Genomic DNA, 26,338 nt, shown 5'->3' on the forward strand with positions numbered 1-26,338 from the left:
GATAGATAAGCTTTACAAATTGGTATTTTAAAAGAGATGGTCTGCCCTCCCACACGTATGACAGCACACACTGAAGCCCATTCAGAGCTGAGCTATCTCACGTACACACTTCTGAAGGTGGTGCTGTTAGACAGTTCTGGCTGACTGCATAAGCTGTTTTTAACCTGGTCCCCATCATTAAATCAAATGGGAAACAGAAAATGCCCAGCTTTTACAGCAGCACACCAGAATCCACGTTTGTGGCCTATCAGCATACCCAGAACAGGGCTGAAATTGCATGCTGTTACCAGCCTTGGTGTTCTACGCTTATTTGGTTCTTGTGAGCCAGCTGTTGAATGCACTTGCCTTTGCAGGTAAACCAAAGTAGCATCAGAATAGCATCAAAAAAGCCCCTCACAAATTTTATTTCCTAGTAGCCTGGATGTGATAGAGATTCCTTTTCCCTTTTTTCCCCCCTTATTTCTTCCTTATTTCCTTAATTGCTGGCTCCCTCAGCATTAAAGATGGCAGATCAATTGGGTTAATACAGAGGACTGCTGGGAGGCAGAGTACCATTGATTCACCAGCAGGAGCAGATCCCTACCTTCCCCAAGTTTTTGGTTCCCTCTTCAACATTCACAGCAGCAGTGTTGACATGGTCTTCAATCCTGTCAATCTTCTCCTGCTGAGACTAGATGCAAAGGAATTATGAGTGAGGTAACCTGCTGGGAAGCAGCAGTGAGCCAATACACACCATTTTAATGCCTGTAATCAGGGCCCCACAGCCTCTTTCATCTGCCACACACTGCAGCCGTGCAGCCTTAATGGTGGTTCATTAATAGCATCTGATAAACTCTGCTGAAACTACCAACTTAAGAGTTTTTTTTTAAATTAACTATTAAGTAATAATATGCTGTGGGTATTATACAATGTGTTGTTGCAGTTCAGAAAAAAACAACCCCAAACCATACAATTTCGAAGGCTTTTCTGTGATCAGATGAACTTGCATTCCAAAGGGAAAAATAACTCCAACTGGTCTCTTTCCTTTCTTCTGAGCTTCATGTTCAAAATAAACAATCCTATAAGCAGCATTTCTGAGATGAGCACTAATCCCACTACACAAAGCTACACCAAGAAATCTAAGCAGAAGTGTTTAGTTGTGACACTGTGAAACTCTGACTTAGCCTTACAAATAGAGCACAGAAAATACACTTGGGTTTGCTCTGCACTTCGCTGTTTGATTTTGTGAAAATGCTCCACCTTTTCTGCAAATGCAGTCAGATTCCCATGCAGTCCCTCTCAGAGAACACGTGAGCAGAAGGTAGAGGTAGGGTTGGGAACAATTACCAGCACTAGTACTGAAACAGAAGACTGTTGCCTCCTCAAAAAATGACCTTGGCAGAGCCCAAGTCAACAAGGAGAGCCACAAAACCACTAATAGTATCACTAATACATCACTGATGTAGGGAAGGAAGAGCTCTTGAGCTTTCTAACCAGAAGGGGCAGCTCAGTAAAGTCTTGCCTTGGAATATTCCTCTTCTATTGGAACTTGAAAATCAGAAGAAAAACGTTCATCTTGCTGCTAGACAATTTGATACACACATATGCATCACCTGTGACTATGAAAGTATTTACAGATTGCATCAGGTTGGAAGAGATCCTCAAAGGTCATCTTGTCCAACCCCACCACAGTGAGCATGGACACCTCTAACTAGACCGGGCTGCCCAGGAACACATCAAGTCTGCTCTTGAATGCCTCCATGGACAGGACTTCAACCACATCCCTGGGCAGCCTATTCCATTATTTTACCACTGTCACTGTAAAGAACTTCTTCCTTATGTCCAACTTAAATCTACCCTGCTCCAGTTTAAAACCACTGCCCCCCATCCTACTGCTACAAGCCCTTCTTAACAGTCCTTCCCCAGCCTCCCTGCAGGTCCTCTTCAGATACTAAAATGTAGCTGTAAGATCTCCCCAGAGCCCAGATTCCTTCAGCCTGTGTACAATGCCCTAATCATCTTAGTGGCCCTCCTCTGGACCTGCTCCAGAAGGTCCATGTTTCTCTTGTGCTGGGGGGCCCTGTAGCTGGACACAGTACTCCAGGTGAGGTCTCACCAGAGCAGAGTGGCAGAATCACCTCTCTTCATCTGCTGGCCACACTTTTGATGCAGCCTAGGATGCCATTGGCCTTCAGGGCTGCAAGTGCACATTGCTGGCTCATGTCCAGCTTCTAGTCCACCAGCACTCCCAAGTCCTTTTCTGCAGGGCTGCTCTCAGTTTCATCATCCCCCAGCCTGTATTGACATGTAGGATTGCCCTGATCTAAGTGCAGGACCTTGCACTTTGCCTTATTGAACCTCATGAGTAACTAACATGTATTTACCATAGGTCCCAAGCAGCAAAGACAGCAGCTTTGTGCAGGTTTCTCTGATCAGTGTGGGGAAACTGCTCTGCCTCTACTGGCATTTTCCTGAGGATCCTAACAGTGACTAGGGCTTTTACTGGACAGATCAAATTCAGTTGATGTCATTCTGCTATTCTATCACTTTGATCAAGTGATATGAACTCAGTCTGAGTTCAGACTATGGGCAGAATTATTGCTCATCTTTCCCCCCCCCCCCCACCTAGGAGATGCCCATTTGCCCTTTTTTTGTACAAGACTATCTAGGATATAGAACAGAATTAGTACTTACAGTGACTAAGAGGGAAAAGTCAGTCACCAACTGGCTAAGCTCAACCAAGTCCTACAAATAAAAACCAAATGTTATTTTGTAATAGCTGCTAAAAATGAGAGCACCACAATGTGGCAGTAAGGGAGTTCCAACATACCCCTTCTAAAGTTTCCCAGGACTCAGCTGCATTTTCTTCCTGAGGTATTTCGGGAAGGCGGGAGGAGATCTGGATTAAACTTTGGGATCCATCCTTCACTTCTGTGTTATATGAAGTTTCTGAATGAGAAACACGATGCTTATAAACAACTGCCATCAGTCAGAATGTGCCAAGCTTCTCACTCTTAATGCTGCTCAAGGGTACATTGATACTTAGCCTAATTCAAAACAAGCAACAGCCCTGAAAATTATCATGTAGGGAAAAGTCTTACAGCACTAGACAGCTTCTTAGAAGGAAGTTATTGCCAGAGAAAAGGATTCATTTCTATCAGCATGCTTTCACAATCAGTCCTGAGAATGGTATTAAATTATTCTCCTGAACTCAAGATCAGTTCATTAATTTTGTATAAGTCAAGCTAAGAAAACTCAGCTTGAGGCAAAAACTTTTCATTTACATACAACACACAAAACCAGGCAATTCAGTTATTCATTTCACAATTGATTATTATGCTGCCAGTTTGTTTTTTCAGCCATTCAGGACTAAGAGAAACTGGAGGAAAAAAAGTTTTCGAGGTAAATGCAGCGAAAACCAAGTAACACGCTGCCCAGCATGCAGTGGTGGACCCTGTTGGGTAACAGTACTGTGAGGATGACAAACATTTGCAGCTCAGGGCTGTATGGTGTACTTCTCAACTACCTTCCTTTCTAAGTCACCTGGAATGGATGCAGAAAACATCAGGACAAAGAACAGTGGAAAAACTGGGGAAGGAGAGACAGCTGGGGGGCATGGGGGAGAGCAGATCTCATGAACAGACACACACATGCCTCTTCCACTCAAAGAGCATACTCTTGAGCCACTACAGATGTAATGGACATGTCCTAGACAAGTAATTAAGCAGAAATAAAGAATAATAACAAGTTTGGCTTGTCACAGCGAGGATTAAAGAATAGCTTGAGAGCATGAAGAGCTCATGGATGTAAACACAGTGCAACCATCGCATTTACTTAGACAACTTCCATGTCAGAAGGAAGATAGCTACTGTAGTTGGACACTGATGTTTCCTTCCTTGGGAGGGTAGTACCAAGAGAGAGCTTAATATGGGGAAGGCTGGTTAGATATGTCTAACAATACTGAAGTGTAAATACGGTATCAAAACCTTCTTTAAAAACAACAGGCGTGCCGAGGTACTATCCTAATGTTATGTAACTGTTACTGCAACAGATAGGAACAATGGAAAACAAATAGCCCATAACAGTGCATGCTTATTCATGGAATTTATTTAATGCAAAATAAAAATGGTATGTTTTCATAACCTTTGTCCACTTCTCAACATTTTTATCCCAGTAGCTCAGAATGCATTAAGGATCTGATCTTCCTACTCTCAGATCAACAGAAGCCAAACATCAATGAAGCTGAGACTCATTGAGCGGCCAGGTAGAGAGGGACCTGGGGGTGCTGGTAGGCTGAATATGAGCCTGCAGTGTGCCCAGGCAGCCAAGAGGGCCAATGGCATCCTGGCCTGCATCAGGAACAGTGTGGCCAGCAGGAGCAGGGAGGTCATTCTGCCCCTGTACACTGCACTGGTTAGGCCACACCTCGAGTACTGTGTCCAGTTCTGGGCCCCTCAGTTTAGGAAGGATGTTGACTTGCTGGAACGAGTCCAGAGAAGGGCAACGAAGTTGGTGAGGGGCTTGGAACACAAGCCCTATGAGGAGAGGCTGAGGGAGCTGGGGTTGCTTAGCCTGGAGAAAAGGAGACTCAGGGGAGATCTTATTGCTGTCTACAACTACCTTAAGGGAGGTTGTAGACAGATGGATGTTGGTCTCTTCTCCCAGGCAGCCAGCACCAGAACAAGAGGACACAGTGTCAGGCTGTGGCAGGGGATGTTTAGGTTGGATGTTAGGAAGAAGTTCTACACAGAGAGAGTGATTGCCCATTGGAATGGGCTGCCTGGGGAGGTGGTGGAATCACCATCATTGAGGGTGTTCAGGAGGAGACTTGATGGGGTGCTTGGTGCCATGGGTTAGTTGTTTAGGTGGGTTGGATTGGTTGATGGGTTGGACGTGATGATCTTGAAGGTCTCTTCCAACCTGGTCTATTCTATTCTATTCTATTCTATTCTATTCTATTCTATTCTATTCTATTCTATTCTATTCTATCTGTAACTGCAATTCTTAAGTAGGCAGAGTAACAGAGCAGCAACAATGGATTAAGCAATTTGGGGTTCTGTTTTGAGCTTCATTTTCTTACTAATTATTTATTCCCCTTTTCCTGTAAGAATCCAGACATGGAAGGCACTTCACCTTCTATAGTCATCACATATTCTTCCAGAATGTATTTTTGATTCATAACATGATGTTATATGCTCAGTTCTAAAATACTGCTTTTCCCTTTTCACACTGGGATGCATGAGTATACATAATCCATCCAAATGTGCATCTCAGGGAAACCAATTCCACTACATATTCTGACATTCAACACTGGTTTTGAGCATTTTATTCCATTTTAATCCTTCACAATCCTATTTCAAAATCAACTTTCTTCTGCCAAGAAAAGCATACTCTTCCCTAATCAGCCACATGTTGAGTTGGTTCAGAGCTAAGTTGGTTGAAATTAAAGCATTCATAATTCAGAAGCTAAAAAAAAAAAGCAGCTCACTAAGCAAAATTACCTCTCTCCTCCCAAATTGTGTTCCCTACACTGATCTGTCCTGAACAATCTATGCTGATCTATTGTAGAAAAGCACATCCTCTGAAGTACCTAAATGATACTCAGGCTTTGCATGACACACATTCAAAAGAACTCAAAGTTTTAAGCAGGCTTACACTGTAACCATATTCCAATAACTTAAAATCTTGGGGGGGGGGGAGTTCTTCAAGAAAATTCCTTACTTTGAAAAGCTAAGGTAAAAAAAAACCACCCAAGTTGTGTAAGGGAAGGTGAAGTCAAAATTGGGCTGGAAGTATGAGTAAGAAATTTACATCCACTAGTTCATTTCTTATCAAGTCTAACCAATTTTAATAGAGCAGAGAATGGAAGTGGCCCCACCAGTTCACTTACAACACCTCCACAAAAGTGCAGCAACACAAAACACCTCTGCAGATTTCATGGAGCCAGCTTCACATCTCATTACACACAAGATAAAATTCTAATGCTCTGGGAGATTCAATATGTTGCTTAAAAGATTTCAGTAATTTTAAGAGTGGAGTCTCACCTTTTGTCAGTATTTCTTTAAAATGCAATTAAATCCCATTTCTATTGGACCTCAGCTGAGGATGGTGAAAGGGGGAACGGACTACATCAGATCGCTGACATGCCTTCTAAATGGGTGATTTGAATTTGTAAACTCCTTCCTTCTCTACCAGATGGGAAGCAACATGCTACAAAGAACAGGCACACTGAAGCTCCTTTGATTAACATCAGCAGCCAAGATTTGCTTTCAGGCCTGCAGCCTCTAAGCACAAAAGAATAGGCAATACATTGCATCTGTGTTAGCAATTCAAGAGAGATGCTTTCACAGGCAGGCAAAGTTGAAAAAAATACCTGTTTGATTGTATTTAGTTGTCTGCCTGGCTGCATGTTTCACTTTAAACGAGGTGAATTATTTCCATATTCTTGAGCAGACTTGCAGGAAGGTGTCATTTCAGTAATATTTTTCTATTCCCACCCCAAGCTTTCTGATCAATTTCTTGTCTTTCAGAAGTGCTGCTATGCTCAAGGTCCTCCACATGTTAAAGATATCTCAGATTAACAAAGCAATCCTGGTTTTTTCAGATTAAACTCCAGCTCCCATTTACCACCTATGTAACTGTTAGAAATGCAATAAGCTGAGACTAGACCTTCCCAGTAGAACACCAGAGTGTGCTTAGGACAACTGCAGAGAGTTATCAAAAGAAGAGAGAGTTTAAATTGAGTTCTGATGGTAACACAGAAGAGCTCACAAAAAGCCTGAAAGTAACATCCAGCACGGGTGAAGGGGATCACTGAGTATCTGAGTTCACTGTTTAAAACTCAAAGACTGAAGACAATGAGATGCCAACAAATCCATCAAACTGATTAACAAAAACTATGGGGAAAACTTTCCTAAAATACAAAGGACTGCAGAAGAGCTGTGTAAAGAGGCTTTACACAAACAGGTAGCTGTAATCAGGTATTTTATGCACTTAATTTAAACAAGAAAAAACAAAGGATGAGGTGAAACATGAAGAGAACAGGACCTCAAGGATCATCTAGTCCGGCCCATCAGGGTAAGAATATAGTTTAAAGGAGATGGCCTCGCACCCTGTCAAACTGGGCCTTGAAACTGTCTAATGTAGGGGAATCCAGCACTTCCTTTGGCAGTTTATTCCAATGTTTAATAGTTCAGAGGGTGAATGGTTTTTTTCTTGCATCTCCCCAGTGGCAACTTGACCCCATTATCCCTTGTCTTTACCATGAGACTTTGTGACAAGGGAGTCTCCCTCCTCTTGACAGCTGCCCTTTTATGTTCTTGTACATGGTTATGAGGTCTCCCCAAAGCCTTGTCTTCTCAAGGCTGAACGAACCCATTTCTCTCAGCCTTCCTTCACATGACATGTCTTCCAGTGCTCTCACCATTCTTGTGGGCTTCTCTGGACCCTTTCCAGCCTGTCTGTATCCTTTTTGTGTAGCAGGGACCAAAACTGCCCACAGCACTCAAGGTGCAGCCTGACCAGTGCTGAGAATGACATGTTTATCCCTGCTTGTGATACTCTTACTAATGCAAGTCAGCATCCTGCTGGCTTTCTAGATGAGCTAGATCATGCAAGTCCAGAAGGTCTGATGGAATTCATTCTAAAGCATTCAAGAAACAGCTTCAAGAAAGAACTTGAAAAAGCAGGTCCTTGAGAGCTTGAGCAAGGAGGTCTAAGCACTGCAGGGAAACAGGTTCAGTTATTATCTTCCTTTCACGAAGGGGAAGGGGAATGCAGAAAACAGCCAGGCTTTGAATCCCACAAAGGTATTAGGACAACAAAGCTTGTGAAGGGTCTAGAGAACAAGTCTTATGAGGAGTGGCTGAGGGAACTGGGATTGTTTAGTCTGAAGAAGAGAAGGCTGAGGGAAGACCTTATTGCTCTCCACACTACCTAAAAGGAGGTTGTAGTGAGGTAGGGTCAGCCTCTTCTCCCTCATATCAAGTGACAGAATGAGAGCAAATGGCCTCCAATTATCCAGGGGAGGTTTAGATTGGATATTAAGAAAAGTATCTTTAGGAAAAGCCTGGTCAGGCATTGGAATGGGTTGCCCAAGGAGGTGTGGAGTCACCACTCCTGGAGGAAAAGTGTGGACGTGGCACCATGCTCTTAGGTTGAAGGTTGAACTCAACTTTGGAGGTCTCTTCCAACCAAAACAATTCTGTGATTCTATGACAAACTGAACTATCAACTACAGTGTTAAAGGTGCTGAAAAAAGTCAAGACTCATATGTCAGAAGCCAATTCAGTGTCTTTTGTTGGGCTAGTAAGACAATAGAATTTTTTTTGTGATGGGGGTGGTTAAACACTGGCACAGGTTGCCTGGAGAGGTTGACAATGCCCCATCTCTGGAAATGTTCCAAGTCCAGTTGGATGGGACTCTGAGCAACCTGATCTACTTAAAGATGTCCCTGTTCACTGCAGGGTAGTTGGGTTATATGACCTCCAAAGGCTGCTTCCAATCCAAACTTCTGTGGTTCTATATTTGACCTAGCTTGACACTCATAAGGCTTTCAGACACTACTGTGCATGACATTCTCATAGGCAAGGCCAGTCCTCAAATCTATGTGTCTTTTCTCCCTGTTCAACCATCAGGCTCACTAGCTTGATAATCACACTTGAAAGAGTTCTTTTAGTTCTTTACACAGCAAGAAGAAGGGTCATGGAACTGAATTTGATGGCAGGTTCTACAACATCACTGACTGAGAATACTCTTTCAAATTTAAGACACATTAGATTTTCAAATAACTTTAAAAAATACTGGTATTGCAGCAGTCACAGTAATTACTGTGGAAGGATTCAATCCTGATGTAACCAACTGTTTTACAGAGCATCAGCAGAGAACACTAGCCAGTAGGAGGGCATACAAAGCGCTCCCCCTGAAGACACCAAGGTAGAATAAGGAATGAAAGACATCTTGTACAGAAAGGATGAAAAACCAGCAAACGTGTCTCACTTGCAGCATGTATAAGGTGTTTTCAAAATCTTTTATATAAATGGATCTATACTGTTTTCTGCTTTCTTGTCAGTCCCCAAGTTAAAATGCAGTAGGAACAGGTCTGTCTCTTCTCACACATAGCTAATGATAGAACGAGAGGGAATGCCCTCAAGCTGTGCCAGGAGAGGTTTAGACCAGACATTAGAAAAAATGTTTTCACACAAAGGGTTGTCAGGCACTGTAACAGGCTGCCCAGGGAGGTGGTTGAATTGCCATCCCAGGACATGTTTAAGAGCCATACAGATCTGGTGTTTGAGGACACAATGTAGTGACAGACTTGGTAGAGCGGGCAATATGGCTGGACCTGATGATCTCAGAGGTCCTTTCCAGCCTGGATGATTCTATGATTCCAGAGGAAGAGATGTTGTCCTTTATATAAAGCCCTGCCCCCCTCTTTTCCATGTATTCCAGCAGTGGTGTATTAGGTGTTGTGTGACAGGTTGGACTTGATGATCTTTGAGGTCTTTTCCAACCTTGTTGATTCTATGATTCTATGATTCTATGATTCTACATAAAGGCTGATGTTGCAAGTACTAATTTAATGAAAATGGCCTAAATGATTACAGGGACATGCCCAAGTGATTTGCAGGTAGAGAAAGAAAAGAGAAGTCAAGCTACTGTGAAACATGAATGTAAATACTCTACTCCCTAGGAACAGGGTTCCACTTAATGATCCAGGGCTACGGGATCACTCTCATGGAAGGCCATAGCTATCTAATTTCTTAAGATATTTAGTTAGAGCATTCTTCACTTAGAAATCAGTCACAGATTATGAGAAAAGTGCACTGTAGGGAAAGACATCCACTTCTGGATTAACAATTATTATTCAACTCAAATCTTCTACATTTACTTCATTTATATCTGGTCAGAGAAACTGCAGGCTGAATACGACACAAACAAAAACAGATACAGAAATGAAATTCTAGTACCTCCTCCTACAGTTGCAGATCTGGTTAAAGAGGTATCCTCCTGTCCTTCAAGTTGCCTTTTCAGTTCTTCTGCAGATTCAGAATGGAGCTGCAGGAAGTCTTTTATGGCAAATGAAGCTTCCTCTTTAACAGGGTTTATCATTCTCTGCAGAAGTGGGATGTCTTCCTGCCGGACTCGCAAACAGAGCTTCTCCATTTCTCTCATATTGGCACGGAGTTGCTGAAACAGTTTTAAGAGTCATTTTTGAGTTTGCTATGTAATAGGACCACACACCTCTCACAGGTGAGAAGCAGCCACCAGCCTGACTATCTTTAAATAATCATTAAAAGTGCCATTTCTGAGTTTTAATAAACTAAGTCCCAAGTTCCAAGCAATCCCTATGTTCTACGTTACCCCTCCTCTACATCTGCAGCCTGTCAAAGATGCCTCCAACTGCTACAAAAGCCTCTAATAATGCAATGAATCCTCCCTTTGAACCCATTCTGGGCCTCCCAGACTCTGTTATTTTGTGACCTGGCGCTACTCCCTGGCCTTTTAGAATGCTCTTGCAGCAGTCAGTTTGGAGAGAAGGGGCTTGTGCACCTAAAGATGATCCCTTCTGAATAAATGACCCACAGCCTACACTTCCCAAGGCAGATGACAGTCCTGTAGCCAGCAGTGATACTGAGCAACATACTTATTTAGTCACCTCCACCAGAGCTTAACACTATCCATAGAGGAAGGCATCTGGACGTCCAAGTGTTTCTTACTTGGAGGCTCCACTACATCATAACCAGCTCGTGAAGTTTGTTGCATTTTTACTACCTGCTCGTGCTTCTGAGTTCACTCAGTTTTCCATCTACAAAGGAAATAAACAGGGGTGGCAGCTCCCAGTGCAGCAGTCCCTGAACAGAGCAGTGAAGCTTCACTGGGACATACTGCTGAGCCTTTTTGGACATGACCTGCGTTACACAAGGAGGCTACGCTATCTGCCCAGGAGAGTAAGAACCAAAGATCAAGGAAGAGATGGTACCTCTGATCTCTGAAATACTTCTTAAGCCATCTCCATCAACATTTTTATTAGTCTTGCTGTCAGTTTTGTATTTTAACCACTTCTCCAAATAAAGAAGTTAGTTTGGTTTATTTTGGGTTTCAATTAAAGCAAACCAATTAATTAATTCCATCTTTGATTACTGAAATTATTTCGGTGTCTGTGATCAATTTAGGCATCTGCCAAAGTATTTACACAAGTTGCAACAAGTTGAAACAACATCCAAAGAAAGGACACAGTCTCAAGCTGCGCCAGGGGAAGCTTAGGCTTGAGGTGAGGAGGAAGTTCTTCACTGAGAGTCATTCACCATTGGAATGGGCTGCCCAGGGAGGTGGTGGAGTCACCGTCCCTGGAGGGGTTTAAGAGGGGATTGGATGTGGCACTTGGTGCCATGGTCTAGTCGTGAGGTCTGTGGTGACAGGTTGGACTTGATGATCTTTGAGGTCTCTTCCAACCTTGGTGATACTGTGATACTGTGAGTGACTGTGGTGACTATAGCACTGCAGGGTACAATAATTCACAATCTCCAACTATCCCTAAACTTACATTTTCTTTTTGTAAAGACGACTTCAGAGACAAAGAAGGATTACTTCTCCCTTCCCCCCCAATATTTATTTTCTTTTATTTCAGAGAAAATACAAATATATTTAATTGGAATATCAAATCTAATAAAATACAGGAATATTTCTCTAGTCACAAGATGTTTGAGAAGATATAAACTAGCCACAACAAGCAAGAAGAGTCTGCATGCAGGTATCTCTGTGAGACAAACTTCTGTCTACAGAAGGCCAATGGCATCCTGGCCTGCATTAGGAATAGTGTGGCCAACAGGAGCAGGGAAGTCATTGTGCCCCTGTACTCTGCATTGGTTAGGCCACACCTTGAGTACTGTGTCCAGTTCTGGGCCCCTCAGTTTAGGAAGGACATTGAGACACTTGAACGTGTCCAGAGAAGGGCAACAAGGCTGGGGAGAGGCCTTGAGCACAAGCCCTATGAGGAGAGGCTGAGGGAGCTGGGATTGTTTAGCCTGGAGAAGAGGAGGCTCAGGGGAGACCTCATTGCTCTCTACAACTACCTGAAAGGTGGTTGTAGCCAGGAAGGGGTTGGTCCCTTCTCTCTAGCAACCAGCACCAGAACAAGGGGACACAGTCTCAAGCTGCACCAGGGGAAGTTTAGGCTGGAGGTGAGGAGAAAGTTCTTCACTGAGCGAGTCATTCGTCACTGGAATGTGCTGCCCGGGAGGTGGTGGAGTCACCATCCCTGGAGGTGTTCAAGAGGGGATTGGATGTGGCACTTGGTGCCATGGTCTAGTCATGGGGTCTGTGGTGACAGGTTGGACTTGATGACCTTTGAGGACTCTTCCAACCTTAGTGATACTGGGATACTGTGATTTTTTTTTTTTATTGCCTAGGCTTTTGACATCAAAAAATGCACACAACTTTCTTTTTCTGCAAATGAAAAGAAGACATTTATAGTTTAAATTGCACCACTTACTGGTTTAGGACAAAGTTTTTATCTAGTTATTAAAAAAAGACTGTTAAAAAGCAGTATTAACTGCATTACATTACAAGGTGATAGAATAAATGGTATTATTTATTATATTACTTAGCAATTGTTTTAAATATTATTCTCAGAGCAGAACAAGAGAATACTCATGAAAAGAGGAAGGTTTTCTTTGCTAACACAAACCAAGTACATGTAGTGCCTGAGAAAGGCAGCAGTGCTGACCTGGAAAAGCAGGAAGTAGATGGAACTTATTTTATTTATAGCAGAGTTAAATGTTTTAAACATGTATATATATTTTTAAAAGTAGAACTCTAATTACAGAAGAAAGAAATTAATTCAACAACAAATTGAAGTAGCACTGCATAATCCATAAAAGGCAGCCAAGGAAAGTACTACTGATTCGTGAGGATCGTTTATCAAATTACTAAGAGTATATGATGCTGCATGCTTAAATTAAGAGTACTACTAACCAATTTAGGCTGCATTATTTAAGGCTAACTCCAGGTAAAATCACTGATTAATAATAAATAAAAAAAAGATAAAAAAAATAACTCTAAGACTCTGAGTTGAATTAGAAACATGGTACCCTGTAATCTTCTGCAAGCATTTCTCATCTTAATCTACCTTGCTCTTCACAGTATCACAGTATCACCAAGGTTGGAAGAGTCCTCAAAGATCATCAAGTCCAACCTGTCACCACAGACCTCATGACTAGACCATGGCACCAAGTGCCACGTCCAGTCCCCTCTTGAACACCTCCAGGGATGGTGACTCCACCACCTCCCTGGGCAGCCCATTCCAATGACAAACGACTCTCTCTGTGAAGAACTTTGTCCTCACCTTGAGCCTAAACTTCCCCTGGTGCAGCTTGAGACTGTGTCCTCTTGTTCTGGTGCTGGTTGCCTGGGAGAAGAGACCAACACCTTCCTGGCTACAACCACCTTTCGGGTAGTTGTAGAGGGCAATGAGGTCTCCCCTGAGCCTCCTCTTCTCCAGGCTAAACAATCCCAGCTCCTGAAGCCTCTCCTTACAGGGCTGTGCTCAAGGCCTCTCCCCAGCCTTGTTGCCCTTCTCTGGACACGTTCAAGTGTCTCGATGTCCTTCCTAAACTGAGGGGCCCAGAACTGGACACAGTACTCAAGGTGTGGCCTAACCAGTGCAGAGTACAGGGGCACAATGACCTCCCTGCTCCTGCTGGCCACACTATTCCTAATGTTATCTTCCCCACAAGGTCTGCCCATCAGTACTGAAGAATAATCACTCTAAACAATCACTTTAAACAATCTTGGACATTAATTTAAAAGACAAAATGGGACTATGTAGACACAACATTTAATTATCTATTTTGTGAGAATTATAGGCAGGGGCCCAAAAGAAGTTGATCCTGCTGTTCTGTTTCAGGAAACACAATTATTATTGCCCTGGTTTTAGCCGTAATGGAGACAAAAATTGACCTGCCAGACAAAAATCCATGCCGTGAAACTGTGACGACAGTGACTCGAGGAGGAGCTAATAATGCTTCCAGTGCAGTTTCCTTTTTCAAAAAGGAAAATCTCCCAGTTGAAATTGAGTTAAAACATAGCTCTGCTAGGGATTCGTGCCACTGCAGCTGGGGCAAATTACCAGTCTAGCCAATGCACACATAGAACAAAGATAGTTACTGAGCAATGACCAGCACAACCACCGACTTACTGCTGGAGCTCTCAAAAACCTGACAGAAGCTTCCAGAGATAAACTATTCACCCTCAGTATTGGCTAAATCAGGTCCCCACTTTCACTGCTCGTTATTACCTTGCTGATCAAAGTAATGTTTGTGAGAAAGAAGATGGATGATGATGATTCCTGGCCTGTTTGGGGAAATTTCATTTTAATACCTCTGTCTTTGTGGTTTTGGAGAGAGGACTCTTGTTCCATTTACTGACAATTAAACAGAAGCTGAGCAGATTCAGCCTAGCAAGAAAGCTAAGCCCTGCTGTGAGGAGACATATCTTAGGAGCTCACCAGGGTGTAACATGATAAATGTTATGGACATGCAAGTGACTGTGACTTCTTTTTGTAATCTTTTTAATAGGACAGAGCTTCATTTCTGGGTACAGCATAGAAGTATATCATCATTTTCCCAACTGCTTCTACCCAACTTCACCTAGTGAGGAAGACAGTGTAAAATTTTGTTTCCATTTATGGCAACTCCAGAGTTTCAAATTCACCAAAAGACCCAGAATTTTTCCTTATACTATTTGCAGTTTTGGTCTGATAACTTCCAAATAACAATCTTAGTTTCAAATTGCTTTCTCACAAGAACTGTAGGAAAATAAAGCTGGCAAACACCTTGGGAAGTCATCTCTTTAAAGCATGATCTGCTGTCTTATTTCTGACAGCTGTCTAGTCTTAAAAGGACTTCTTCATGAAGAGCGACTATCCTCTTGATACTACACTGCAAAAATTCATTCTCCTAATTGCTACAGCACTTTCCTCACGTCTAACAGAAACCTCTCTTGCCTCAGTTCAAACCAGGTGTTTCTAAACCTCCCTGTTCTGAAGAGAGAGCGACAGGCCCTGTCCTCTTAGCCACCATCTTTTCCACGTTTGCAGACAGAAAACACACCACTTTCCCATGCTCTTTGGGCAAAAGAACTAACTTTTCAGTCTTTCCGAACGAGTCTTATTTCCTCAATTTCTGACCACTTTCAATCCTCTCCCTGAATGCTCCCCTATCAGCCCACAGCTTCCTTAAGAGTGTGGTGCCCAAACTGGACTAACCATTCTACCAAGCCAGGATCCTACTACTGCTGACCAAAGAACTGTGTGACAGACCACACCGACTGCTTTCCTGTTTGCAAGTCTTTGTGTCACTACCAGGCAGTTGGATCACTTTCACTCTGTGTCCTTCAAGTCCTCTTCTGCACAAGTGGTGGGTGCATCAACAGCTTCCTATGCTGGATCTACACAGCCAACAATTGTCCTTGCCCTCATCTAAAACTGATTTTTCAGGTCTTTCCTCAGTATCATAGAATACATAGAATACATATACATAGAATACACAGAATAAACCAGGTTGGAAGAGACCTTCAAGATCATCGTGTCCAACCCATCAACCAATCCAACACCACCCAAACAACTAACCCATGGCACCAAGCACCCCATCAAGTCTTCTCCTGAAAACCTCCAGTGATGGCGACTCCACCACCTCCCCAGGCAGCCCATTCCAATGGGCAATCACTCTCTCTGTATAGAACTTTTTCCTAACATCTAGCCTGAACCTCCCCTGGCGCAGCCTGAGACTGTGTCCTCTTGTTCTGGTACTGGCTGCCTGGGAGAAGAGACCAACATCTGTCTGTCTACAACCTCCCTTCGGGTAGTTGTAGAGAGTAATAAGGTCACCCCTGAGCCTCCTCTTCTCCAGGCTAAGCAACCCCAGCTTCCTCAGCCTCTCCTGTTAGGACTTATGTTCCAAACCCCTCACCAACTTCATTGCTCTTCTCTGGACTCGTTCCAGCAAGTCAACATCCTTCCTAAACTGAGGGGCCCAGAACTGGACACAGTACTCGAGGTGCAGCCTAACCAGTGCAGTGTACAGGGGCAGAATGACCTCCCTGCTCCTGCTGGCCATACTGTTCCTGAGGCAGGCCAGGATGCCATTGGCCCTCTTGGCTGCCTGGGCACACTGTAGGATCATCTTCAGCCTACCATTGACCATTACCCCCAGGTCCCTCTCTACCTGGCTGCTCTCCAGCCACTCTGACCCCAGCCTGTAGCTCTGCATGGGGTTGCTGTGGCCAATGTGCAGAACCTGGCACTTGGATGTGTTCAATCTCATGCCATTGGACTCTGCCCATCTGTCCAGCCTGTTGAGGTCCCTCTGCAAATCCTCTCTACCTTCCAGCAGATCAGCTCCTGCCCCAGCTTACCTTATTACTCAGCACACAGTTTCAAATAATTAAGAGAATGGAATTATTACGGTTTTTTTCCCAATTTTAAAATCACAAAGTATCTTCCTATATTCTGCTCCTCCTAAGTGGTTTATGAATGAGACTTTCTCTACAGATATCTTGGACACAGGAAAATTATAGAATTGATTTCAGAATTACTTCAGAAATCTTAACAGCCATTTTCAGCAAGCCAATAAACCTTAATTCCAAAACAAATTCCACCACTTCATTTACTCTATCCCTATCAGCCTATGCTGCTCCCCATGCTACCAGCTAACTGAATCCTGGTGGTCATGCCATTATCACACTCGAGCTCTGCCACCATCATTCTCTTTTTCTTCTTCTCAATCACATTATCATTAAATGTGACTTCATACACATTTCCCAACATTTAAACTCTTTATGCTGAAATAGGATGTGGATGACACAGGACCTGTCATGTCCAACAAATCAGTCCCTTTTTTCTTTATCTCCTGTCTTCCATGTGTTAATCACTGTCAACTCCCCCTCCATTCTGCATGTTGTTGTTTTAAATGAAGAAGTAAATAATGGTGCCTTCAAGCAAACCCATTGTCTTAAACCCTCTCAAGCATAACTATGATTTTTAAGAATGTATTGCAGTAGCTTAGATGTGCAAATGTCATGTTGCCTTCTCTGGACTTTGTTCAGTGTAGTGTAATAAAGGGTATGTGTTACAAATTTCTTGGCATATCTAGTTTAAGGATATACTTCCTTATATGGCCTATATGTATTTCCTATAAATGACCACAGGCTGCAATAGTGAGCTGATTTTACATGACCCTTTGTTGATACCATAAGCAATCTCCTGCAGCAATAAACTCATCTACCCTTCTATTCATGCTCTCCCAGTATACTTGAGCAGTACTGCAGAAAGATAATTAATTTGAAGACTGCACAGTTTTAAAGATAGTACAGAAGACATGAGCCATACAGATCATAAAAGTGAACAAGGTGGGGGGAAAAAAAAAAAGAAGAAGAAAAAAATTAACATTTTTCAAACAGCTCTCCATGCTACAACACAGCAGAGAGGCTAAGTCTGCCCAGGCATGTTTTGCAGAAGAGAGTCTCCTTTTGTGGGCTAAACACAGACTGAAGCCGAATCATTCATCCACAGTATTTTTCCTTCTTTTTTGTGCAATGCCTTATATCCTCTCTAGTACCTGCAGCATTTTTCTTCCTCTCACTACAAATATGATCAAGGCAGTCCTCAGGCAGTACAACAAAATACTGCCATTTGAAATTACGCTTAAATCTTGCAACAATTAACTAATTGTGTGGTACAGTCAGCATACATGTGGGCAAACCTAGCAAAACCATGTACTTATTTAAACCCTAACATTTTAAGAAGTCCACAGACCATTCCTAGAAATGAAAATCCACAAGATCCCATTCCTGAAAACTAATACATGCTACACAAGAGCTATTTCCTCAGCATTTTTTTGAAATGGTGTCACCATGCCCAGTTTCTTTGCTTTCCTTTTAAAAGCTTTTAACATGGCATTCAGTCACCAGGAAGAAGAGATATACATTTTTGCTCCTCTATACCTCTAGTATAATTTTGACCATCATCTAAAGTACCACAGAAGTAATTATTCTGGGTAAACTGAAAATTCAGAAAAATGGCTAATTATGTGCACATGGATTAAATGTAGAGTGGCTGTGCATATATTTGTCTAAAACCTGTGGCGGATGCCTTGGGTCAATATTGACTCAGGGATTCCTAATGTATTTTTACAACATCTAATTTTGAGAGCAAAGTGTGTGCTTCAGAGAACATTTGGTATCACAATAATTAATCTGATTTCTTTGCAAACAAACAGATCACAAGTCCATTGGTAAACATTTAAACAGCTTACAGCAAACACATTCTACATGTCATATAATTTATTATCAAGTACTCCAGACTGATAACTATTTAATTAAAACAAAGAGCTAGTCTTGCGTGGACTCAGATACTTATTCTGCTCTTTGGGTATCAGAATGTGAACCACTGTAATGCAAAATGCAAAACTTGTATCCAGATCTAAAAGAAATAAGCATTACATAAAATCTTTAAACAATTGTTTTGGCTGAAGGGTGGAAATGGCAGGCTTTAGGTTCAAGACAAAATATGAATGCATCTAGAGACAAATAGAAGGTTTTATCACTAAAGCACTTACTGTATTTGGAAACATCACCTTCAGTATGTTTACTTTTTCTCTAATTATTGACAGATTTTGTCTTGCTAAATAAATCATAGTGATAAAGAGTCCCAAGAGAAGGCTTTCCTACCCCTCAAATGTGAAAACAGATTAAAGCACAGATATAAGCAAAGATATGCTTACTACACCACACCTGTTAGAATGCATTGCTCTAATAGCACTTCTACCTTTGGAAGACTTTCAGCATTAGGAATAAACTTGTATTCAAATTTCAAAAACACTTGATGAAAAACCAAAATAAACATTCAAACATCCAAGCAACAGAAAAAACAAGTGGACTTCATACATAATCTATTATCTATACTAAAAAAAGGTCTCTAACACCTTCCACTCTTCAAAAAAGAGACTTAACTCCAGTTCTACCTACTGTCTAATACTGTAGTTCAGTCATGGTTAAGTTCTTGTTTGGTGGGGTTTTTTCCCCCCCCATTTTCAGTCTGATCTAATTTCCTCAGGAGTGAGTAAGGCACACTGCAACAAACATGGGAATTTACAGTACTAGAATTATGAAATACAGCTACCTCTGCCAGCAAAGCCTGCTTGACTAGATGCAGCATAGGTCACAAAAAGGTTTGTTCTAGTAACAGTCACATTCCTCCTCTGAGTAACAGCTATGAAAGCAACACAAAGTACCTCTCCTGCTGGTGAAGACGCCACTGTCCCCAGAAATTCGTCCATACAGCACATTATAACCACTTGCTGCTGTACATGTCAGCAATCTTTGCAGTGCAGATCTGCTCTTGGTGTTCCACTAATCTTCTCCGTGTGCTAGTGAGCAGTGTGAAGGCTGATGTTTGACATTAGCTTCTGCATCATCATTTTTCATCAAGACATGCATTTGGTTTCTTCAGAAACAAACACGAGATTTCCCACGTGCCAAGTTCTGAGTGACGATGCATGAAGTCACTGAGATGATGCCACGCTGACAAATGTGTCTGGTATTTCCTCCTTTGTTTTGAGATTTGTACATCAAACCAGTACTCCAGATGTTCTGGGTTTGGTTTGAAACCTTGCTCTAACATTAACTGTGCCCCTCATTGTAATTCCTGTCTTCTCATTTAGTGATGTTAAGAGAATAGTTTGCAAAAGACCAGAGTCTCCAAACCTCTGCTTCTTCAAGAATCTTGACCTTTCTGACACTATTCACCTCAAAGGACACAATTAGGAAACATATTTTAAACAAAGTAAAACACCACCACGTACTTTTCAAACCCACCTGCCAAATACAGGTCTCTGTGAAGATCCATCCCTGAGCTAACCAGTACTATGCCTGCAATTTAATTCCATTAAGATCCCAGGCATTTTAAATACCCTTACCTGAACTGTTCGTCCTGCGTTAATGTGCTCTTCGTGCAATCTGTCCCAGAGCCTGCACCTCTGGTACTAAAATAAAGGAAAAATACTCCATATAATTGCTATTTTTACCAACTGGCTATGCAGACAACAAAAGAACCCTCAGTAAATAATCACTTTAATTTTCAAAAATTGACAGTGAAGAAGCTGAATCATAGGCATTTCCACTGCAAAATTAGAGGCAAACGGCAACATATGTTGACAGTAATTTTGTGTAATGTATTTTACCAAACTGCAGCTAACCAGGGCTGCAGCACCAGATTTTCACAACAAAGAGGTACTGCAGCATCCTGATAGTGCTGCGGCACAAATCACTTGGTGGTCAGGAAAACAAAGGGCAGAGGGAGGAAAAAGGAATGGAACAAGGGATGAGCAGTACTAGTCATACAGGACAACGAGGTATCTGGTATTATTTACAAAGAAACCTGCATTCAGTATGCAGCACTACTGTCTACATTTACACTTACCATTTCCATAAAGTTATAAACACAGTTAGGAGAACCATCAGGGCAGATCTGGCTCCTGCATGAGGCTCCACTAACCAGTGAGGAACTATATACACAGCACTTTTCACAGGACAGAGCCCAGGGGAATTACTTTATTTGAGGGGTAGGTGTCAAGTGGAGGGGCCAAGATCTTTTCAGTAGGGCACAGTAGTAAGACACAAACCAAGAGGTTCAAACTTGGACATAGAAGATTTCACCTCAACATGAGGAGTGAGAGTGACAGAGCACTGGAACAGGCTGCCCAGAGAAGTTGTGGAGTCTCCTTCTCTGGAGACTTTCAAAACCCACCTGGGTGCATTCCTGTGTGGAGTACCCTAAGTGATCCTGCTTTGGCAGGGAGGGGTTGGACCCAATGATCTCTGGAGGTCCCTTCCAACCTCTAATATACTGCGATACTCCATTAGCAGGGAGCAAGCTTAGCAAAAGAACTGCATGTCAAGTCATGCAAACCTTTCCATCATTAAAATAAATCAATCTCTGCTACTGGCAGTTGACAGAAATACTATAGAGACACTATCAGTAAAATAATAGAAGTAGAAGCTATGATTCCTGGAATATGTGCTGAAACCATCAAAGAATGCATTCACAATACTGGAACCCTCTTCTAATTGTTTCAACATCAATTTTGAGGTAAAGTTTAATTCCTTAATATGCTGTTACCAGGAAAAAAACACAAACAAACAAAACCAAGCAAAAAACCCAACCCACAACCTTTGCAGCCTACATGTTTCCTAAACTCTTTTCACCGTTTTAGAGCCCACAACAATAAGGATCACAAATTACTCACCTTCCTAAAATACAATGAGAAATCTGAGTTACTTCTCACTTTCAGAGAAAAGAGTTCTTTCATATTAGGATTTTGTAATTCTATGTAGAAGAAAAGGTTTAGCCTTCAATTAAGTCACACTGAAGTGATTTTTCCAGGAAATTAGCAACTTCTGCATAAATTAATATGCCATTAGAATTACTGCCATTGTTCTCTACAATAAAATAGACCCCAACATTTTATCAATAGTAGATCTTCCAATAGAGTCATCCATCCCTGAAAGAGTACTGAAACAAAAATTTCTGAGGGTGGAACAGGGGATTTGGGGGGAAATTACCATTTCAATTTCCACTGATTGTAATGTATTGTCCACATAGCAAATAATAAAAAAATCCCTGTTTCCCTGTAAAAAGTAACAAGAAGGATTCCTCAGGAAACCTCTCCTGCTCTTTAAAATTTCTACTAGAAATGGTCAGCACATTTATCAACTCTATACATTTAAAAGTCTTAGGACTTTACTTCAAAACTCCTATAATGCTAGAGATGACCTCAAAGAATCCAATAATCCAAAGCATCCAAAGCAATGACACTCATGTGGTCAGAGAACTCCTCCTTGCTGACTTCTCTTTGTCATCCAGCACATAGCAGGCCATATTCCAGGGCAACATTTACTCTGGAGGACTCAAAGATAGCAAACAAGAAGAGATGGCACTGACATTACTTATTATTAACAAATACATGTATAACTAAAGGAGGTCCATGAACTGAAAAAACACGTGTGGAATCCTAACTTGTTGGGAGTGGGTCCAAAGGAGGGCCATAAAAATGATCAGAGGGCTTGGAGCCCCCCTCCTGTGAAGAAAGGCTGAGACAGTGTTGTTTAGCCTGGAGAAGAGAAGGCTTCAGGGACACCTGACTGCCAGCCTCTCAATAAATAAAGAAGGCTTAGCAGAAAGAGACTTTTTACTAAGGCCTGTAGAGACAGGACAAGGGGCAACAGTTTTAAATAGAAAGAGGGCAAGTTTAGACTGGATGTAAGAATGAAATACTTTCATGCAAGGGTGGTGAGGCACTGGAACAGGTTGCCCAGAGAGGCTGTGGATGCCTCATCCCTGGAAGTGTTCAAGCTCAGGCTGGATGGGGTTTTGAGCAACTTGAAGGCATCTCAGCCTATGGCAGGGGAGTTGGAAGTAGATGATCTTAAAGGTCCCTTCCAACTCAAACAACACTGTGGTTCCATGATTCTGTGATATTCAATCATAATTGTGCTATAATGAAATAGTTTGAATTCCACATCAGAAATGTAAAACATAAGGTTATCCTTAGAGAATTAATCTTCTTTCCCCTTTGTTCCATTCTAAGAGCTCTCTTTAGAAAGAAATCTTCATGCTTGAACGTATTCAGTGGACACAGAAAGAACTCAAAGCTTTTAATAATATCAACTGCATTAATTTTTGTAGCAGGTACTGCTCACCAAGATTACTAAAAGCTCTACAATAAATGTGTTACAGAACTGCAGTAAGACTCAGATATCTTAATTTCTCATTTTGTGACCCTTTTATGTGAGTAACTTCTCACCAGGACAATGGTTCCCAGAAAAAGTGTTTTGTTGTTTGGCACAGTAACAAAGAAAATGAAACAAAAACTTAGAGCAATAGAGAAAGTGATGCCATGTCTTATAGCACTTCCAAAAAACTCTCCAAATCACCAACACTCTTTTGCATTTTATTCCCTGTTTTGGAGTGAAAGGCCATCCAAATCCATGGAATGTGCTTCTAGAAAACAAGAACTCTTTGGGGGAAAACAAGGAAAAGGAAAAACAAGAACCACATACAGACTACTTATTTCTTAAGGATGCAATTTTTAAGTCTTCAGAAAACTGTCATATGGAAAGTTTCAAACAGTTGAGAAGGAATGACAATGGATTCACGGTAGCCACTTCCTCTGAGAGGGTGTACTCAAGGAAAATTTCATTATATATTGATTTTATAGTTTCTTCAAACAGTGATTTAGTAGATTAATTGTTTGGACTAACTCTGGAACCTAAGGTTTAAATCAATATTCATGAAATGAGGTTAGAGATATTGGCTCCATCGTAAGTAAATAATGCTGCTGCTCTAAGCAATTTGACATAATTAGTGATTTTTTTTGCTTAAAAGTAGCCTGTAAAAAAACCAAACAAGATCAGATTTTACCAAATTATCCCTTTTACCCCTAGGGACGTTTGGTTTACATGCTGAAAGTTAATTTCACAAAAAGTATTTCAGAGAAAACCATTTAAAATGCTGATGCTGACAGCTCATAAAAGCACTGTTAACACATTAATTATTGCTCAAATGTATATAAAAGGTGTAAAATGCAAATCGTCGTGGAAGTGTTTCAGCCAAACTAGTTGTCTGAGGATCTAAAACTATACAGTGACAGATTTCAAATTCTGATTTGCCATCATTTTTATTCTCACCTTCTCATAAATCTAGCAATACAGTAACTTTGGAATATTTATACTTCCTACAGACAGAAAAGTTGGGTGGGTTTTTTAATTTAAAAGGAACAAAAAAAAAAGAGAAAGTTTCAAATTGTATGAACATGACACTGAGTATGGAATTCTCAGAGGATCTGCCATTTAGGGAACATTTTTACACTCTGCTGTGCTACTTCTCATAAATGTTTGTCTCTTGTATTTTTTGTCACCTCCCAGAAACCCTGAAGCCTTCAGTGCTGCTGAATACCTTTTGGTATAGTTACCAATTGTTTATTTAAAGGTTTTATCCATGGCTACTTGTTTCTAACAAGTCTATTAATTACTAATTCAAATTTGAAATCTGGCAGGATTTATATTGCTATGGGGAGACAGAAAGTTTTAGTAGTACTCTGAAATCAGAAAGCCAAACCTATACTGCACATTGCTACCACTTCTTCTTTTCCTAACAGTGTTGTTCCAGAGGAAGCTCAGTTAACATTTTAATAACTATGTTTCCAGTTATTTAAGGCTTTTCCTGCTATGCACATCTCATTATGTTGATTGAACAGCTCACTCACACTAATATCCTCAACAACCTAAAAATGCCAAGAAATGCCCAAGCCAGATACCTTTAAATTTTTGCATTCAAACACATAATATTCAACTGCTCAGTAAAGCACCCTAGCATTTCCATGTGGTCTCTGAATGCCATTACAGACATGCTGCATTCTGTATTGCCTATAATTAAACTAGCTAAGCACGAGTTTCTCTGCCAATGCTTTGAACACTGTGTTAGATCAGAACTACCATAAAGACTCATTTTATCTTGAGTGCTAATTATTTTCTGTATCTGTCTTGAAGACACAGAAAACTATTCTTGCAATGACCCCCCTCTGTCTGCAAAACAGGCATGCTTGACCCAAATGAGTTGCTGGGCCAATAAAGACTTCAGCTGACCATCACACAGATGAATTAAGAGGAACATGTTTTACCCCTTCCATGACACCATGTTAACACTACCTGGCTAGATACCATGCCATTATGCCTTGTTTAAATACATAAAATATATTCACCAGGATCAACTAGTAACCAGCTATCCCACCCCACTGATCATGTGTGATTGGTTAATGCCCATCCTGGAAGCAGGGTGGGGAGGGCTTGTGAGAGCACTGCCCTACCGGCAGGGGTCTTTCCCCCTGGGAAACTAAATCAGTCTGTTCCACTCCCGCTCCCTGCCCAGTAAGGCTATAAAAAGGAGGATACTGCTGCCATTAGGTCTCTTGGCCCCTGCCTTTTGCCTGGATGAGGACTGCCACTGGTTCCCCTGCTTCTCTGCCACATGGTCCTCCCTGCTGTACCCATGCCTTTGCAAAGGACTGGGTTTGTATTTCGTATTTCTTTTCGCCCATCCATCCTTGTTCCTTACACTTGTGAACCCTACCTGTTATTGTTAAATATATATATATATGTATATATGTATACATACATATATACTGTTTAAAGAAAATTCTTTACCTCTCTACTTCCAAGCCAAGTCCAAATTATTTCTTGGTGGATTTGCTCCTTTCCTTTCTTTTCCTCTCTGTTGGGAAAGAGGAGGGGGAAGCAGGGCAGGCATTCTCAGCCTGGCCCCCATCTGAGCTCTTAAGTCCCAGTTAAGGCTCAAACCACCACATCATGTTCTGCAAAACACAGCAGTTCCCAAGACTGTCTCTCACACTGGTAAGTTCTGCACAGGTGTGGTGGTGAGGTGGTGTGTGTGGTGGCAACTGTCCCTTTCTTAAAGGCACAGCCTAAAAAGGTCACAACGGGGTAATAACTGATCATATCTCTCTCACTGCAGCACCCAGTGCCCTTTGAAGCTTCTTGATAGGGGGCTTAGATATCCTAAATGAGGAAGCATTACTTAGCAAAAATTCTATTTAGCTGTACAATGTAATACTTTTCTGGGAAGAAAAAATACTTTTCTGGGAAAAAAAAAAGCCTATTGTTTCCATAAGCAGCTGAGCAACTTCTGGTTAGATTAAAAAAGGAACAACCTAGCTACCAAGACTGCCTCTACTTGAATGAAACAGCTTGCAAGAAAAAGCTATTTCTAAAATGCTCCCCTCTAGGCATCTCTGTCCTGTTCTATATTATTCTTCACTAGTTGCTCTTAGGCTCTATGACCACTGCTAAGTGTGGGCCATGATCCCTGGAGGCTATAGACCGCTCCATGGCAATTCAGCAGTCAAGGCTTCTTGCTCCTCCATCACCTCACACAAGAAGAAGCTAATAGTGATTCCTATGTACTCTGGTTACAATGCAGAGTAACTGCTGGTCACTGCAGAACAGGAATGCTGCAAACTGGCTGATTCCAAGGCAAAAAAAAAAAGCTGTATCAGCTGGCATCTAGGTAATGCAATGAATTATACAAACATGGAATAACAAAGAGTAAACACCATGTTGTCCTTGGGAAAAAAGTCATCTCATTCAGAAGTTATTGCTTCAGGCAAATATTATACTAACATACTTGCAGTTTGCTAATATCATAGTTCATATCCTCATTGTAACCTTATTATGTCCTTACCAGGAAAGTGTCAACCGATTATTTTCCTACTTATTTAAGTATTTAAAA

The 26,338-nt window shown here is 41.6% G+C and overlaps 1 protein-coding gene across 5 annotated transcripts in view; it reads right to left on the reverse strand.

The window, feature by feature from the left end:
• The window catches only part of STX17 (syntaxin 17), a 225,328-nt gene that overhangs the window by 192,483 nt on the left and 6,507 nt on the right, over window positions 1-26,338 (reverse strand). For 4 of the 5 annotated variants that reach the window (XR_008462371.1, XM_054164101.1, XM_054164102.1 and 1 more), the window contains exons 3-7: window positions 19,953-20,018; window positions 9,948-10,167; window positions 2,810-2,928; window positions 2,674-2,724; window positions 584-670 (exon numbers count right to left, since the gene is read on the reverse strand). Coding sequence is in view for 4 of the 5 variants with exons in the window: in XM_054164101.1 (XP_054020076.1) it covers window positions 584-670; window positions 2,674-2,724; window positions 2,810-2,928; window positions 9,948-10,167; window positions 19,953-20,018 (543 nt within the window). In the remaining variant the exon portion in view is untranslated. The remainder of the gene's footprint in view (window positions 1-583; window positions 671-2,673; window positions 2,725-2,809; window positions 2,929-9,947; window positions 10,168-19,952; window positions 20,019-26,338) is intronic. The other variant, XM_054164104.1, reaches the window with a different exon arrangement.

The sequence above is a fragment of the Dryobates pubescens genome, chromosome 9 (assembly GCF_014839835.1).
Source record: "Dryobates pubescens isolate bDryPub1 chromosome 9, bDryPub1.pri, whole genome shotgun sequence".
Taxonomy (NCBI): Eukaryota; Metazoa; Chordata; class Aves; order Piciformes; family Picidae; genus Dryobates; species Dryobates pubescens.